The 18,373-nt window shown below is 35.6% G+C and overlaps 2 protein-coding genes across 3 annotated transcripts; one reads left to right on the forward strand and one right to left on the reverse strand.

The window, feature by feature from the left end:
• The first annotated feature begins 4,106 nt into the window (after positions 1-4,106).
• LOC112791308 (protein EXECUTER 1, chloroplastic) lies at positions 4,107-11,479 on the forward strand. 2 transcript variants are annotated; one of them, XM_025834093.3, is made up of 13 exons: positions 4,107-5,000; positions 5,711-5,827; positions 5,938-6,003; positions 6,459-6,565; positions 7,523-7,604; positions 8,074-8,865; positions 8,998-9,121; positions 9,232-9,401; positions 9,907-9,981; positions 10,154-10,246; positions 10,374-10,491; positions 10,838-10,983; positions 11,098-11,479. In XM_025834093.3, exons 1-11 carry the CDS (start codon positions 4,596-4,598, stop codon positions 10,464-10,466), a joined length of 2,124 nt encoding a protein of 707 aa, XP_025689878.1. In that variant the 5' UTR covers positions 4,107-4,595; the 3' UTR covers positions 10,467-10,491; positions 10,838-10,983; positions 11,098-11,479. The 2 variants fall into 2 exon arrangements, with proteins under 2 accessions (XP_025689878.1, XP_025689875.1); XM_025834090.3 differs by having other exon boundaries at positions 4,148-5,000; positions 10,374-10,514.
• A 206-nt stretch (positions 11,480-11,685) lies between these two features.
• Positions 11,686-13,277, reverse strand: LOC112791310 (nicotinamidase 1). The gene is made up of 5 exons (XM_025834094.3): positions 13,019-13,277; positions 12,757-12,940; positions 12,520-12,653; positions 12,220-12,405; positions 11,686-12,008 (listed from the first exon to the last, which is right to left on the reverse strand). The coding sequence occupies exons 1-5, from the start codon at positions 13,157-13,159 to the stop codon at positions 11,916-11,918; spliced, it is 738 nt and encodes a 245-aa protein (XP_025689879.1). The 5' UTR covers positions 13,160-13,277; the 3' UTR covers positions 11,686-11,915.
• Between the last annotated feature and the right edge of the window lie 5,096 nt (positions 13,278-18,373).

Genomic DNA, 18,373 nt, shown 5'->3' on the forward strand with positions numbered 1-18,373 from the left:
CAGCTTCTTCTAGGGCTGGATTACTGCGTGATCATGTATAACGTATTATAAGAATAAGAATATACGGATGATAACCAAACATTGGTTTTACTCTGATAAACTTACATTTTAGATGGAGCTGGTGGAAGCGTGGGTGTGCGTTCTTCAAGTTGTTGGGGGGTTCAGGAGTGCTGCACGATATATAAAATTAATCATGATTTAAAAAAACTAGTCATGGATCAATCGTGAAGATATAGACCTCAACAGGGGCAATATACACCCAAACTGTAACCAAATATACACCCAACACTATTTCTTACCTTTTTGTAGTTTCTTCAATTTGTAGCAGAGGGGTTGGTTCATTTTCTGTCTCAGGTGTAGTGGTTGTTTGGGACAGTGGTAGACAAACTTGAATCGGAACTCTAAACAAGAAAAAAAAACAAAAGGTTAAAAATGCCTTTGAAAATAAAAAGGTTATAAGGTTGAAATATTTTTGAAAAACTCACATCGCAAGCACTTCGGACGGTGTCTCTTCCCTCATAACCATCATATTCTCTTCAACCGCCTCACTGGCTGACTCTTCAACCAGACTCAACCTAAAATACACCCTAAGAAAGTCAAAAATACACCCGAACAATTTAAAAGAAAGACATGCTTTGTTTTTTGAGAACTTACATACTTGCAATTTTTGCTTTTTTTCTGCCTTTTTTTTCTCGAATAAAACAATAAAGGGCTTTTTTTCTAAAAAAAATATATACAGAATTAGAAGTAAAAGGTAATTAAAGAATAAAAGCAACAGTTATTTGAAAGAGAAATTACACGCTCTCTGCCAGTTTGTTTACGCTACTTTGATCTGTGTGTCATTGAGAGGAAGGATCATCACTTCCTAAGTTTACGTCCGGTATTCTAAACATAATAGAGTACATGTTATTCACAAAAAATACGATACTGTTAAATCATGATAACAAGATTTTACCAAATAAAGATTCTTACGTTTCAGATGAGACATAATGACCTTCGGTCGATTGCAGGTCAGCTTATTTCTCCCTGCAAAACAAGAAACAATTATTAGCAAATAAAACACTCCTAAAATCTAAAATATACACCCAAACAGACATACCCCTCTGCAACAGATTTTTCATTATTTTCCATTAAGAATTCATCTAAATCTTCAGTTTCAATTTCAGATCTGACAGTATATGCATAAAAGAACATGTTAACAAATATAATTTTGATGATAGACGGTAATATAGCTTACAAAGTACTGTACCCATGATAGGATTGAGCTTGCTTAGGAGATGAATCCTCAACAACGACTTTTTTCTTTTTGGACTGTGTCCTGGAAAAAAAAAAGTATGAATCAGAAATACAAAATTAATTTGATCACAAAATAGTATCCAAAGAAGTGCTTACTTTTTTGGTGTTTTCTAATTTTTTTTTGTTTTTTGTTTCTCCACTGGTGATGATTCTTCGCCTCTATAAGTTAATAAGTGACACTCTGTTAATACATAAAATCTTGATAATAAACCCAAAGGAAAGGAGTAATAATTTTAGAATATTACTTATCAGTAGATTTAGATTCTGAATCAGAATCCTCCTTAATCTTCTTTCTTTTTTTTTGGACTCCATTCTATAAGGCAAATAATCATTTCTTAAAAACATTCTAAAAGGGATAAAATACACCCAAATGAATGCACAAAATACACCCAAATAAATACACAAAATACATCCAACTTGATAAACAAAATACACCTAAATGAAGAAACAAAATACACCCAAATGTATAAACAAAATATACCCAAATTTAGAAACAAAATACACCCAAGTATGTTACTTACTTTTTGGCTTTTCGGGTGGGTTGTTTTCTTGTTGAATCCTCTGAGTCTTCTTCAGTCTCAGACTCAGAGGTAGAATGGTCGCTTTGAGTTGTTTCAGTGTCAGATGATGATGTTGAACTTGCCTTCCTTTTTTGTTTTTTTTTTTGTTTATTTCTTTCATTTTTTTCCTTTGCTTCATCCATTTTTACAATCCTCTAAAACATTAGAAATTTTAGTTAGCAGCATTCAGGTAAATAAAATACACCCAAAATATTTTGTTCACTTACCATATGTTCCTCTATTTTTGCCTTCATTCTTTCAACCAACTGCTCCTTAGTCCAGTTAGCAATCCAAGGTTCTGGAGGTCTTTCTGCCCTTTTCTTGTCTTTATTTTTTGATAGATGAAAGTAAATTATCATCAGGGCAAAGAGGCAGCCATCGATTGCCTTTTTCTTTTTCAGATTGTAATTAGTTATGCCCTTGATGATAAAAGTCAAAACATGTCCTCCCCAATTCCGCTTTGTTATTGTGTCCATCTTGAAAATTGGGGTCAGGTGCACATGTGAGATTTTGTTTATTGTTGTTGGTAACAGGAACACCATCTGTATATAGAGGATGAAAATCCTCTTGAACATGAGGCGATCCTGTTCATTATCAATGGCAATAACCATCATCTTATTTTTCAGATTTTTGAGGGTCTTACCCTGAAATCTTCTAAAAATTTGTTTGTCATCTTCAAAAAGATCCTTATAATTGACTTTCTAAGGAAATATATCTCATACAAAAAGAAAAACAACATAGTATGAAAATCAGTTCAAATACACCCAAGCATCAATTGAAATACAACTGAATATGGCTCATATACACCTATAATTTCTAGCGAGTTACCTGACGCGTTGATGCCAAGCGCAGCCCCTATTGTTTTTGGTCTTATTTTAAATGAACCGTAGCCGGTTTTCAGTTTGTTTTCCCCTAATTTGAAGGAGTTAGCCAACTCCCTTAATATTTGGTGATACACCCTTAGCGGAGGGATGTGCATCAGGCCACCAAATCCCAAATCTCTGACTATTATTTTTTTCTCCTCGCTCATGTTTCTGAATTTCTCACTTAACAAATATGTTGCACACTTAAGGTCTTTGGTTTGCTGTAAACAAAGCAAAATTATAGTCAGATATATTTCTATTATATAAAACTGATTTCATCTAAGACATATATTTGTTCTTACATTTTTTGAAGCTTAGTTTCTGCCTGCCATTGTTTCTGAAATGAAAAATACACTCATAGATATCAGTAAGATACACCCATATATATGATTCGGATACACCCATACATATGAGTCAGATACACCCATACATATGATTCGGATACACCCATGCATATGAGTCAGATACACCCATAGTTATCAGTCAGATATTACTCAAACATGCATTAATATACAAGGTCAAGCAACATTACAAGGTCAAGCAATATACACCCATGGACAAGCAAATATTAGAACAGTTACAACTGTTGACTATATTACAGTATATCAGTTCAAAAATATACACCCAACATAATACTCAATATATACCCACCAAATCACGCAATATACTCCCAAAAATCAGTTACCAGAAGAACTAGAACAAAAAGAACAGTAACACCTAGAACAACTAAGAAGAACAGAGTAACCTAGAATCAAGAATAACAGTAAAACCTAGAACAAGTAGAACATTAAAAACGGTAAAATGAGACCTAAAACAAGAAGAACAGTAAAACCTAGAAGAACGTAGAAGAACAGTAAAACGTAGTACTTCGTTTTCGAAATGTGAAAAATATACAATATGAGTAAAATAGTAATGTAACGTACCTTGAGTATTATAACTTCGTCTTTTGATGGAGAGTTCTATGTTGTGTTGATGGAGAGTTCGAATCTTCGCAACGAGTTCTATCTCTGCAGTTTGCAATGTTGCTCGAAAATGAACGGTTTGTGTTTTCTTCGAATGGCTTGGAGAAATGGAAGAGTGCGCCATTAAGGAGCGCTATTTTGGGAAGAGCAACCGTTGAGTGGGGCGCGTGTAGTTTACGTTCCATTCAAAGAGAGATGAGTGTGCGTGTGAATGAAGTGTGGGTTGGAAACTTATAAAACTTGTAGGGCCTTTTTACTTGTATGTGTAGCAGGTCCGAAAAAAATAATAGTTGTAAATTATGTTCTAAAATGGGTGCAAGAAAAATTTATCAAAATTCACCCTTTTAAATGAATATGAATTATATGATGAGTGTGACAAAACCCAAAAAATCCCACTAAAACCCAAAAAAAAAAAGGATGAGCGTGACAAATAACATAAGGCCTACCTAATCAATGGTCTTAGCACAACTTATATCTGAATACAATATTAATTCCATATTGCCACCTGTTAACCCAGATTTCCAATTTTAACACACCAAACACTTCAGGGGCCATATGGAAAACAAATATGTTTTGGAATTTAGAGAGAAGAAGAACAGCTATCCCAGCAGCAGTTGCAGTTTCATCCTTATCCTAAAACAAATCTTTTCTCATCTATAAACAAAATTTTCACAGTCAGCTTCATAGCCTCATGTTTTGAGTTTCTCCCACAATCACAATTTTTTCTCTTTTCCGGTATTAGATATTTCCAATTTTTTCCTCCACTAATATTAATATTATTAAGTGGTTTCTCTCAAAACTACTTAAAAGGAGGAAAAAAATAAAAGAAATATCAGAAAATATTCACATTCACATATCCACTGTTATTTCACCCTCAAACTGAAACCAAAGCGAAGCAAAGAAGAAATTTTGTCATGGTCATGGCTTCCATGTATGCACCCACAGCTCCGAAGCTGAGTTTCCCAAACCACAAGAAGCAATCTTCAATCCCTTTCACTCTCAGAAGGCCCTCGCTCATTCCTTTTCCTTCTTCCAATTCCCATTCCCTCTGCCGCTGCCTCAACGCCTCCGCTTCCGACGATGCTAACAGCACCTCCGGCGGCGGTGGAAACAACGTCCGGTGGGACGCCATGGTCCAGGACTTCGTCAGTAACGCCATCAAGCAGTTCGATTCTCTCATCAGCTCGCTCTTGAAAGACGATGCCGCGATGGCGGCGGTTGAGGGTGGTGGTGAGAAGGAGAAAGAGTGGGATTGGGATCGATGGCGGCAGCATTTCGAGGAGGTCGATGAGCAGGAGCGTCTCCTCACCGTTCTTAAGGTGCCCAAATCAATTTTGATGTGTCTGTCGATTGTTAGAAAAAAGAGGGTGGTTTTGATTTTTAGTGTGGGTTGGGTAAAAACAAATTTTTGTGTTAAAAATATGTTCTTTTGGACTTTTTTATTTAGCTGCGAGGAATGGTCTTGTGTAGAATTAGGGTTAATATGAAAGGAGAGCTGGTTAATAACATGTGCACAAAATCCTAAAGCTAGACTATAGTGTACTAGCATTGCTTATAATTGTTTCATTTAAAACTAAAGTATTCTTCAAGGTTTTAATATTTGGGTTCCAAGTAATGAATGGAGATGCTTTTTTCTTTAATATGAGACCCTTCTGTGGAATAGAGGTGCAACCAAGTAATGCATTATGCATAGCAGTCAGCTGCTATTGTAGGCTTAGAATAGAGTTAATCATGTCAATGATTGCTTCCATTACCATACGATTTTTTAGCCCTTTACTTTAGTTTGCTAGAGACGGATCAAAATGGGAAATCATTTACTTCTAAGCAATCGTCTATTTAATAACAGTCGGGAAGGATTTTGTTTTGAATGGCAAAGCCATGATGTTCAATGAAGAGGCCTATTATTAATTGTTAGTGCACGAACTCCCACGCAATACTAATGAGGATTTCTTTGAATCCCCCTTGTAATTCGATCATGTGCTGTCTGGTTTAATAATGTTTAATTGCTACTTTGGTTTGTGCTCCACAGGCTCGGTTAAGAGATGCAGTGTATTTGGAGGATTATGAAGATGCTGCCAGGCTTAAGGTGGCAATTGCAGCTGCCTCAACCAATGACAGTGTTGGAAGAGTGATGTCTTATCTCAATGTAAGAAATTTTAATTCAATGATGCTTTTCTGACAAGTAAAATCTTTATTATAACATATTTTCTAATACACCATTTGTTAATGTATAACATTTATTTTCTAATCTTTCAGAGTGCCATAAAGGAAGAGCGATACACTGATGCTGCTTTTTTAAGAGACGAAGCTGGTGCTGGACTTGTGAGTTCTCTTGGAATTTGTTTAATGACAACTTGAATACATCTTTACTTCATCATGAGAATAGAATAGAATGTCGATTGTGATTTCAAAGTGTGACCATGTTAATACTAGTAGCTGTTTAAACTGGTGGTAATTTGATTTAAACTTTGTTTTCACCACAAAGCCTTACTTCCCTTGATCCTTTACTGACTATGAATTGTGAGTATATTTGGGTTGCTTATTATTGGTTTCCAATGTTCTAGTGGTGCAATTCTTTTACTACTTGGATCTATTACGTTTCAAATTTTACTCACTTATGAATTGGCGTATTGTCCTTTTTTTCCCCTTCAAATTTTGACTTTTTTTATGTACTGCAATATTTTGCAATGTTATTGTTAGCATCTGATTTTTTCACCAGTAATGTTGTAATGTCTCAAACCTGTAAAATTATTCAAAGTATGTATTTTTCTTCACAGGTGGGTTGGTGGGCTGGTAGTTCAAAAGACTTTAATGATCCACACGGTCTAATTATACGCATTACTCCAGAGCACGGAAGATATGTTGCAAGGAGCTATAGTCCTAGGTAGTTTTCTTTATATTGATGATTATAACCATGTTAGGATTTTTGCTATCTTTCATTGATAAAGAGTATAAAAATAATTTTTTGGCAAAGGAAATGTGTCAAAATATTTGGGGCAGTATTCCTGTACCTCTAACTCTACGCTGCTTCAATTTCATTAGAGCTAGGATGTAAAGAATCATACCCTAGGTAACAGCTGTTATGTGTAATTGACTAACCATACTGTACCTAATCTTCCCACCAGTCTCTTCCTTCCCCTTGTATTATAATATAGACATGGGTGTACTCTATTATCACTGAGTTTCATTCAGAATTTATCAGACTCTATACACTTCCTTTCTGCTCTATTTCTGTCTGCTGTTTTTTCCTCTAACTCTGAGATTTCAACTCCCTCTTTTTCTAATTGTCTTTTAGAAGTGAAAATTCGTAGTATATGTTGTATTTCTTTGCTAACATTGACTGTTTTGTGAAATTTATAACCTAGTATTATCTAAATTGCTATGAGATTCGGTAGCTATAAGCTTTGACCATTTGGATGAGCCAGCAATTTATTGTCATGATTGTTCATATTAATGAACACTTCAGGTTAGTTACAAAATGATCCAGTTTTGAATGAAGAAATTAACTAGGAAACGGGATTTCCCTAAATAACATGAAAAACTGTTATTTGGGGAGGGTAGGTTCTGAAATGTGTGAAGCTGATAGATTAGGATTCTTATTCCAAGGTTGTAATTGGACAAAGCTGTATTCAGCTGTTCTCTGCGTGTTTTACATCCATTTTCAGTGCCATGTGTTTTACTTATATGAAATCTATCTTAACTTTTGCAAATAATCTATTATCTTCAAACAGTTTTCACTTCTTGATGTGTTCTGAGGTGTTGCTTTAAACGGTATATTTTAGGCAGTCTTACGATTATCCGGTGTGTCTTCTAGTGTTGACCCTGTCACATATTTTTCTAGGCAACTTGCAACATCTGGTGCTGGTGTTCCTCTATTTGAATTTTTTCTTACTATGGATAGGAAAGGTGAATTCAAGTCTCAGGTATCACTTCTCAACTTATCACTATAATTTCCATCAATTTCTCCTTGGATCATTACAATGTAAATAGTAGGAAGTCATCCCTTCTCAACTTATCACTATAAATTCAAGGATTTACTTAAGATTGATTTCATGTGATTTTTGAAGAAAAATTTATCTTGACCATATTGCAGTGTTGAAACATCCTAGTTTGCTCATTTCACCTCTCAGTTAGATAGAGATCTTGATATCTTGATATGTCTTCTATAGGTATAAACGAATGTAGAGTCCACTTAGTCAGCGGCATCCATAATAAATAAATGGTTCCAATTCATTTTCTTTTGTTAATCACTCAAACCAAATCATCGTTCTCTGTTCTGTTTGGATTTTGCTGTTTTAAGTTTTTGCTGATACCTTGTTTTTTTAAATTTACTGTATTCAAAGGTTATTGTCCATTTGCAGTAATGCAGTAGGGTTTTATTTTAATTTTCAGGCTGTGTACTTGAAGAGAAGAGGAGGGGCCTTCCATGGTTCCCCAACAACCTCCCCTAAAGCATTGAGTGCTTCTGAGAGATTGGGTTCTGTGGAGTCAACTGATGATAGAAGTGAACTCTTTGTTGTGAGTACTGAAGATCCAGCTGATGATAGAAATGATGGCTCTGATCCAGCCGAGGGAATGCCTGGATTTCAAAATGTCATGAAAGATATGATTCCTGGCGTAAAGGTGAAGATTTTCAAGGTTACACACCCAGAGAAAGTAGACAAGGATATTATATCTAAGGTGATTGAGCAGATAATTGAGGAAGAAGAGGATGAGGATAACGATGAAGATGATGATGAAGAAGAAGAAGAAGGAGAAGATGAAGATGAAGATGAAGATGAAGATGAGGAGCAAGACAATGATACAGGAAGTCTGGAACTGGCAGATGTTAAGTCTGAAACTGACCAAGAGGGAGATGATGAGATTGAAATAAATGATGATCTGGGAACTTTTGAACATGAAGAACAAAATGAAATTGCAGTCAAAATTGTCGTTCGTGGTCTTGTTCAGAAACTTTCCAGCAGTTTTCCCACCTGGGATTTGCTTCGAGTTCCTGCTAAGTTGGAGATGAAGGGACGTGGTTCATTTTCCTTTACTGTTGAAAAGGAAGTCAATCAGCAGGATGACCATGACAAAGGGAAATCTTTATCAGATAAATCAACCAGGATGCAAGGTCCACGAAAAGTTGATCATGTTATGTTTGACCTTGCTAAATTCATCGGGAAGGGAAAGGTACCTTCAAAGGTAGGTCTAAGTAGTAGAAGTGAAACTGCAATTTCTAATTATTTGCCACATTTGGTTTCATTGTGTCAGCATTCTGTTGTTAAATTCATCCAAAAGCTTCGTAGACCATAATGCTTCCATTCAATCTTCTAGGTGCTCAAAGAGGTGGGAGACTTGATAAATCTCACTTTAAGTCAGGCACAAAATCATCAGCCATTATCTGGGACAACAACTTTCAATCGTATTGAAATACCAGCTTCTTTGGATCCTCTAAATGGTGATTTACTAGAGCACTTGTCAATTTGATTGTTATGAGGTGCTAAAAATTAGCTGCCAGAAATGGGTTTCTAATCTGTACTGAGGAACAAATATTTTCATTTTGATCAGGTCTTTACATTGGTGCACATGGACCTTTCTCCTCTGAAGTTATTCAACTTAGTCGTAGAGTTGGTCAATGGCAAGAGGAAAGTGGGTCTAAGGAGCCTTCAGATCTTGAATTTTATGAGTATGTTGAGGCCTTGAAACTAACTGGGGATCCTTATGTACCAGCTGGTCAGGTAATATTGGAAATTTTATTTCATTGCATATAAAATTTGAAATTCTTTTGTATATATCTTTTTTTTTTTCTCAATTTTGTGATATTAAAGCTCCTGCATGGTAGAAAATGTAATGTTTGACTGTCAAGCTGAATGATGAATGTTGGTGCTTTGAAATATGCTGACATCTGAATCTCGGTTTAAACTGTTTCTAAAATATACATTTAGCATTAACAAAATCTAATATTATTTAAGTGTAATGAAGTATTTGCAATCTTATTATAATTACATTTTTTTCCTCAATAAATAAGAAACATTCCTTGACAAGTGTAATGTAGTATTGAACTAATTGTGTATAAAATAAATAAATAAGTAAAAATTTCGCACCCTCACTGTGAATTGGTGATGCTGGTGATGATTTGTATAGTAGGAAGATGAGTTCAAACAGCTTCACTTATGTAGCTAACAGGTCCTTTATGCAGCCTGTATTATACATCTGATTGCTTGTGTTCTATGATCACTTTAGGTGGCCTTTCGCGCAAAAGTTGGAAAGAGGTATCAACTTCCTCATAAAGGAATAATTCCTGAAGAGTTTGGAGTGGTACGGTTGTTTCCCGGTTACAAGGGGATCATATTAAGTCTCACTGCTTTCTACACCCCCCAATCCCCCAAAACAAAACTCTCCAAAGTTTTTATTTACTTTCCAGTTTTAAAGGAAGAGATAAAATTATTGTTGTTCTGTAGTCTTTTCTCTGATGTTGTTGACACTATAGGTTGCTCGCTATAAAGGCCAAGGGAGGCTGGCTGAGCCAGGGTTTAAGAATCCTCGGTGGGTTGATGGTGAACTTGTAATTCTAGATGGAAAGGTTTGTCTTTATCACAGCTGTGACATTTGTTCAATATTTGTTACTGTAATTCCATTGTGAAATTATTGTTTATTACTTTGATGTAACAAACTTGTATTTGCAACTTGTCTTGCGTTGATTTTTGCAGCACATAAAAGCTGGGCCTGTTGTTGGATTCGTGTATTGGGCCCCTGAATATCATTTTCTGGTATTCTTCAATCGGCTTAGGCTTCAACAATAGGGCTTTGTCATTATGTCAGAGACATGTAAATAATTCTGATTTTTTGGTGTAAGTTCTTTACATTTAAGGTTTATGTGTCATGAAAGCATTCACTGATATCAGTTTCATCCTCTGCAACTTTTTCTTTCTCCTTTTTTATTATACTGGTCTATTGAGCCGATGAACTGGTATAACTTAATTTGTGTTTGCTGTCAAAAGTGATTTGGGTTATTAAATACGTTGATTTCCTTGTATCAAAGGCAGATCTTTACTGCTACTTCATATCTATACTGATATTTTTTTAATTTGTTATATTAAAAAGAAACATGAATTTCCATTCCAATATACAAATATCCTTTATTAAATTGTTGTTTCTTATGTTGTTTGACCAGTGATTCACTGGCTAAGCCAGTGACTAAGCTCCCTTTCTGAGTTGCTAACTGGTCCGAGTTTTGCACCACTGTATTCGGGAGTATTGTTGGTGAGATCTTATGCTTTAATGGCGGATATACTGATCAATACAGCGTCTACTGTTAAGGTATCCGGTGTTCAATTATTTAATAGCTATTTCATGGATTTTTCTTTTCTCCAGTGGATACTGGATACCAATTTTATTCAGTGTTGATTTTCTTTCTTTTCCCTTTTCTTACAGGTTTAGAAGATTTTCACTATTAACCTTCCAAGCAGCATTGAAATTTAATTTGGGCATTTGAGGACCTTTCTAGCTCTAACTGCACTAACTCTGGTTATAGTAAGCATGGCTGCTGAACCTTTACTAACTATAGAATGAAAAAGAAGGGGTTCAAAGTATCAGCACTAGTCACTATTCATTCCATGTGTTATGGAAGTGCTGTTTTCACAGGGTATCTTTCATCAACTTTGTATATTAGTTCAAATTTTTCTTAAAAATTATAATATATCCATGTATCATTAATATATAAATAATCATGCTTAGTTAATGTATGCATGGTTGATATGGTAGTTCTGTTGGGATGATTGAAATCTTTGGTTATCCAAATAGCATTATTTTTACACCTTGGAGAGCATCCATGTCTGTGGAATCAGAGTAACTGGTGTAATTTTAGCTAGCAAGAGCATTGGCACGAGTTTGATTGAGTTTAACCAAGTCAAATCAGACTGTTGATTGTTTCACCAGTTTTCAGTTGTTCTAATTCGGTTTTAATAATTGCTGCTGTACGAGTTTACTTCGATCCATGTCAAGCTTCTTTATATTTCATGCTAAGTGACAATTGAGAAGCCTTCTCATTTCATTTCATATTATTTTACAGAAATTTATTTGATTTCACAACAAAAGGTCTCAGAAAAGATACTGCCAACATATTTTACATCTCAACCTTAGGGGAGCTTCCTGACTCAACTTCATACTGCTTAAATTACATGTTTTATAAATCTCACCAACCTTAAATAAGTGTATTTGAGATTTTTATTGAGGAAAAGGCACACACCAAATCATATCTTCTCTGCCACACCAAACAGCAGCTGGTTTGCTACCCTGGCTCCCCTTTCTTTGGCCATATACAGACCCACGTGATGCATAAACTCCTGCCATCAAAATTTAAACTCATGCCCTAGCTTTTACAATTATCATTTCTATTTTCTACTGTTTGTATAATATATACATAAATAATGTTACACATCTAAGTCTTTTTGTTAACCAAGTCCAATCAAATTAATCTAACATAATAAAAATCAGTTATGGCTAGAATTGGTTCATAAAAGGGTTTAGATGTGTAGCATTACTCTATATACAAACCTGAGGATGAGCTAGAGTTCCTTTGGTGTCATGGGCTACTTCAAGTGGGATATCAAAGGTTGCGCAGCCACGCGAATACACCACCACGCTCTCTAGAGGCTCCAGAAAGCCGCGGTTTTTAGCAGACATGGTTGAGCACACGAAATCCAGCATGCAGATATCTGTGCATACGCCTAGCACCACCAGCTTCCCAATCCAAGCAACAAAAGAAAATGCATTACATCAGTGGTTATAACTTGTAATGATATGATATAAAAAATCAGCAGTTTACTTTGTCAAAAACAATCACAAATTACTCACTGTGTTGATCTTATTCTTCTTCACCCAATCTACAAAAACATTGGAACCGTCTTCTTCTATCGACCCCAAGTATCCGTCGAAACAATCCTTTCGTCTGATTGTAACGTTGCTTTCATTCTCTAACCATCTTAAAGCTGCAATTCAATACAAAATTATACAGATCGTGCCATGTCATGTCTTGCCTGCATCATTTGGACTATTGAGAGAAAGCTAAACAAGATTTGACAATTGGTACACCTGGAACAAGATTTGATTCGTCAGTTCCAACAATACAGTGAGGAGGATAAGGGTCCTCTGACTTGTTAGGGTGGTGAGAATCCAGGAAAGCCATGATTGGCAATTTCTTCTCACAGAACAATCTTACTAGCCTTTCTGATTCATTGATCATCCCTGATATCTGTCTGTTGGCTTCTCTTGGAGCCTGAAAAGCAAGTAATATCAATCACAAACACACATGCAGGGTCTCAAATCTGAATACTAACTAGTTAATAAAGAGTACCAGATTTCCAGAACCAACAGTACAGAATCCATTTATGATGTCCACAAGAACAAGACCATTGACAGTGGCTTCGGTTAATACCACTGACTCCTGCTCCAGAGGAATCTCATTCTTGAGGAGCTCAACTGTTTGTGACACCATACTCCCCTTTCCCGCACTTGTATTCACTTTACTGTAACACTAACATCAGAATCAGATATGTCTCTTACCGTATTAAAAAAAAAAAAAAATCAGATACGTCTCTTCGTATATAACTTTATATATAATAATTATTTTATTCTGTTTGAGTATACTTAAAAAGTTATACGTTAAATTTATCATGAGATAATCTCACAAATATATTTGTTAATTTTTTTCTAATAATATTTTGGAGATAACACATTTGTTTAACGTGACTTCTGAAATTACCAAATTAAATAAGGAACCTTTTTTTTAATCTCAATGAAATCCATATAAAAACCCCTCACTTTTCATTTTTCACTTTGGATAACAAATTAGTGATAATAAATGTACGTAAAAAAAAAAGTTAAGTTTTGTTTAATTTATTTTTTATAATAAATTTTAAATATTTAAATATTGTTTATTTTTATATTTTTAATTAAATATTAATTTATACTATTTTTAAGTTAAATACGGTCTTTTAAATACTATAACAATCACTATAAAAAAAATTATTACCCCATTTGTATTATTAATATTTAGTATATATATTAGCAAAAATATTAAACAATCAATTTTTTTTCTTAACTAAATCCAACCAAATTAATTAGTACATGTATTTTTTTATATGTTTTTTTTTCTCCTCATCTTCTTTTTTTTTTCTATCATTGTCGTCATCATGATAATCATCATTATCACTTACACTTCTTTCACCTTCTTCTCTTTCCTTTTTTATTTTGTATCATCCTCACCATCTTCTTTTCTTTCATCATCACCTCTTTTTCCACTCCTCCTCTTCCTTCTCTTTTTCTTTTTTTTTTCATTTTTTTTTGTGTGCAATTCTTTTTGGACGTCATTGTCATCGTCATTGTCATTGTCATTGTCATCGTCATCGTCATCGTCTTTTTCTTTTCTTCTTCTATTTCACGTTTTTTCTTCCTCTTCTTCTTTTTTCTTCTTTCTGCGTAATTCATCTTCAACATCATTATCGTCGTCATCTTATTCTTCTTTTTCTATTTTATGTGGCACAGTTAAAAAATTTTGATGTCAAAATTAAAAAATTTCTATAATGTGAACTCACGGTTAACAATTTCAATATTATTTTTCTATTATATATTTTTTCTATCAATTCATTTTTCTCCTTCTTGTTTTCATAGTTTTTTTTCATACTCACATAATTATCATTATTTTATTTTCTAAAAAGAATAAAAGCAAAAAATAAATAAATAAATAAAAAGAATTATACAATTTTTGGTTTCATTTTTTGGTTTATCCTTTTTTATCATGTACAAAAAATTAAAAAAATGTAATTTTATAAATAAAAACACAAAATTTTGCACGAAGAAAGAAAAAAGAAAAAGAATAAAAAGAACAAAAAAAAGCTGTATGTCACGGTAAATTTAGAAGGTTGGATTTAATAGTGTTTGTATAATTTTTTAGAGTATTTGAGAATGCTCTAAATGGTTTCGGAATGTTCTAGAATGTCCTAGAAGGTCTCGAAATACCCTAGAAGGTTCTAGAAGACTATGGAAGGTCATAGAGTATTCTAGAAGAGTGTGGATGTATATAGGAGTATGAAGAGTAGTATGGAAGAATCTAGAAGTATTTAGAGAAATATGAAAGGATAGATATTTGTAATGAAAGTTCTAGATGATTATTCTAGACCGTTGATTAGATTTAATCCTAACCATCCATTGAGGAGGTGGATGGCTATAAATAGGTGAGAGTTAGTGTGAGTTATGTGTGAGTCATTTAGAATAAACACTTGAGTAATAAAGTGTTCTTTCCACCAAAGCTTCCCTTCTCTTGTGTTCTCTTGTGTTCTTAGCTTTCTTGCTAAATATTGAGGGTTAGGCTGACTTGGTCTTAGCTCAAGAGGTTGAGTAAGTCTGAGTACCGCACGGTAGCATTGGAGTGTGTCCAAGGTTGTGACAATTTGGCATCAGAGCAAGGTTCGAGAGGGAGCACAAGTGGTTCGTGGGTATGACTTCTAGTTTAACCATGGAGTATGTTGAGTCTCAAAGGGGAAGGGATACTATTCCTTCTCAATGGGGAAGTAAGAAGGTGCGCTCTTCAAGTGAGCCTAGAGGTAAGAACTCTAACTTATTAGAAGAGAGAGTTTCTATGTTGGAGAACGTTCTATCCTCTATGGATAAGCGTTTCCAAAGGATAGAACATGATAAGGAGACCCTCGAGGCTCACATGTTAGGGGAACTAGATGCTTTCAAAGAAAGCATGCTCCAAATCGAAGAGAAACTTGATAATTCCTTGAAGTTATTTGAGGAAGTTCGAGTTTGGCTCAAGGAGGCAAAATCTCGACCAACCATTATAAGGGAGACGACAAAGATTTATCTTCCAAAGCCAAAGGAGTTCAAAGGCGTGAGGGACGCTCGAGAGGTGGAGAAATTCTTATGGCAAATGGAGAGGTACTTTGAAGGCCAAGGGGTGGTCGAAGAAGCAATAAAGATACGCACTGCATCTCTCTATCTTTCTGATAATGCTACTTTGTGGTGGAGGAAAAAATGCGTAGATATGGAGAAGGGTACTTGCAACATAGCCACATGGAAAGATTTTAAAAGGGAGTTGAAAAGATAATTCTTCCCTGAGAATGTGGTCTATGAAGCAAGGAAGAAGTTGAGGGAGTTAAAGCACAAGAGTACAATTAGCGACTACGTAAAGGAGTTCACTACTCTTATGTTTCAAATTTCCAACTTAGCATCAGAGGATGCATTGTTCTTCTTTATTGATGGACTCCAACCTTGGGCAAAGCAAGAACTACAAAGAAGGAATGTTAAGGATGTCGATGAGGCCATCGTGGTGGTCGAATCACTCACTGAATATCATAAGGAAGACTCTAAACCCAAGTATTCTTCCAAGCCTAGTTCTACTAAAGGTGGGGGAGACAAGGGAAAAATTTTATCAACCAAGAAGAAAGGAAAATACTCTTCAAAGAAAGAGTACGAGGAAAAGAAGAAGGCCTTCGTTCTCAAAGAAGGATGTTTCGTGTGCAAGGAACGATACCAAATGAAGGACTGTCCCAAGTTAGGGACTCTGACATCTATCGCCGAGGAACAAGAGGCTCAAACTCAAGTAATTGAGCATGTTGGATCTATCCAACATATGAATGCTGTGAAGCGCAAAGAGGCAAGCACTACAGAAAAGAAAGTCTTGATGTATGTCAAAACTTTTATCAATGAAAAACCTATCATGGCTATGATCGACACTGGTGCTACACACAACTTCATCATGCCTGATGAAGCAAAGAGGCTTGGGTTGAAGATCATAAAAAAGAATGGTTGGTTCAAACCCGTGAATACCAAGAGTGAACCCTTTAAAGGAGTAGTAAAAGGGGTTGAGATTACTCTTGGTTCTTGGAAGGGCCTTGTGGATTTCTCAGTAGCACCCGTGGACGATTTCAAAATAGTCATCAGGCTTGATTTGCAAAGAAAGACAAATATAATACCTATGTTATACTATGACATAGTATGCGTCATGGAGAAAGGGTCTCCATGCATGGTCTCTACAGTCTCTAAAGTTTGATGACCACCGATGCGCTCTGCTATGCAACTTTCAAGAAAGGAGAGATTACATATTTGACTCTATTACAAGAGGAGTCAACACCTAAAAGAGAAGACGTTCCTCCCGAAATCAAGGAAGTCCTTGAAGAAAATAAGGATGTGATGCCTTCCGAGTTGCCAAAATAACTACCACCTAAAAGGAAGGTGGACCACAAGATTGAATTGGAGTCAGGAGCAAAGCCGCCTGCCCCAACACCTTATAGGATGGCACTGCCAGAACTTGAAGAGTTGAATAAGCAACTCAAGGATTTGCTAGATGCTGGGTTCATCCGTCCATCGAAGGCACCTTATGGCACACCAGTCTTGTTCCAAAACAAGCATGATGGTTCATTGAGACTATGCATCGACTATCGAGCACTTAACAAGGTAACCATCAAGAACAAATACCCTATTCCTTTGATTACCAATTTGTTTGAACAACTTGGTAGAGCCAAGTGGTTCTCAAAACTGGATTTGAGGTCAAGATATCACCAAGTGAGGATTGCTGATGGTGATGAGCCTAAGACCACGTGTGTCACGAGGTATGGATCGTATGAGTGGTTAGTGATGCCTTTTAACTTTACCAATGCTCCTGTGACCTTCTGTACCTTGATGAACGAGATCTTTCGATCTTACCTTGATCGGTTTGTAGTGGTCTACTTGGATGACATTGTTGTTTATAGGAATACCTTGGAGGAACATGTAGAACACTTACGAACTGTGTTCAAGATCTTGCGAGAGAATAACCTATATGTGAAGAAGGAAAAGTGTTCTTTTGCAAGGGACGAAGTCCACTTCTTAGGACACATCATTAAAGGTGGAACTCTTTGCATGGATCAAGGAAATGTGAAGGCTATCAAAGAATGGGAGCTACCAAACAAGGTATCTGAATTGAGGTCATTCCTTGGGTTGGCTAATTACTATCGAAGGTTTATCAAGGGATACTCCACCAAGACTGCACCATTAACTGATATTCTCAAGAAGAATCACTCTTGGGAATGGTCAAAGGAGTGTCAAAAGGCCTTTTATGAGTTGAAGGTTGCTATCATAGAAGAACCAGTACTAGCACTACCCAGCTATCCAAAGGTGTTTGAAATCCACACTGATGCTTCTGACTACGCTATTGGAGGGGTTCAGATGCAAGAAGGGCATCTGATTGCCTTTGAGAGTCGCAAGTTGAATGATACAGAGAAGTGATACACCGTCCAAAAGAAGGAGATGACCACGGTAGTGCATTGTCTGAGAACTTGGCGTCACTGATAAACCCCATTTGTAGGGTTTATCTTGTATTGATTTTAGGGGATTTTATAACCTTTTATCCACATTTATCCATTGAAATAGCATGGTTTTATAACTTCTCCTTTAATTGTGCTTAAGAGTGAAAACATGCTTTTTAGGACTTAAAATAGCTAAATCTAATTCTCCTTGGTTCCATTAGATGCCTTGATATGTTTGCTAAGTGATTTTAGATTTAGGAGGCAAGGATTGGACCAAGGGAATGAAGGAAAAGCATGTAGAAATGGAGAACTCATGAAGAAATAAAGGAAACGCAAAAGCTGTCAAGCTGACCTCTTTGCACTTAAACGACCATAACTTGAGCTACAGAGGTCCAAATGATGCGGTTCTAGTTGGGTTGGAA

This window comes from Arachis hypogaea, chromosome 3, assembly GCF_003086295.3.
Source record: "Arachis hypogaea cultivar Tifrunner chromosome 3, arahy.Tifrunner.gnm2.J5K5, whole genome shotgun sequence".
NCBI classification, from domain to species: domain Eukaryota; kingdom Viridiplantae; phylum Streptophyta; class Magnoliopsida; order Fabales; family Fabaceae; genus Arachis; species Arachis hypogaea.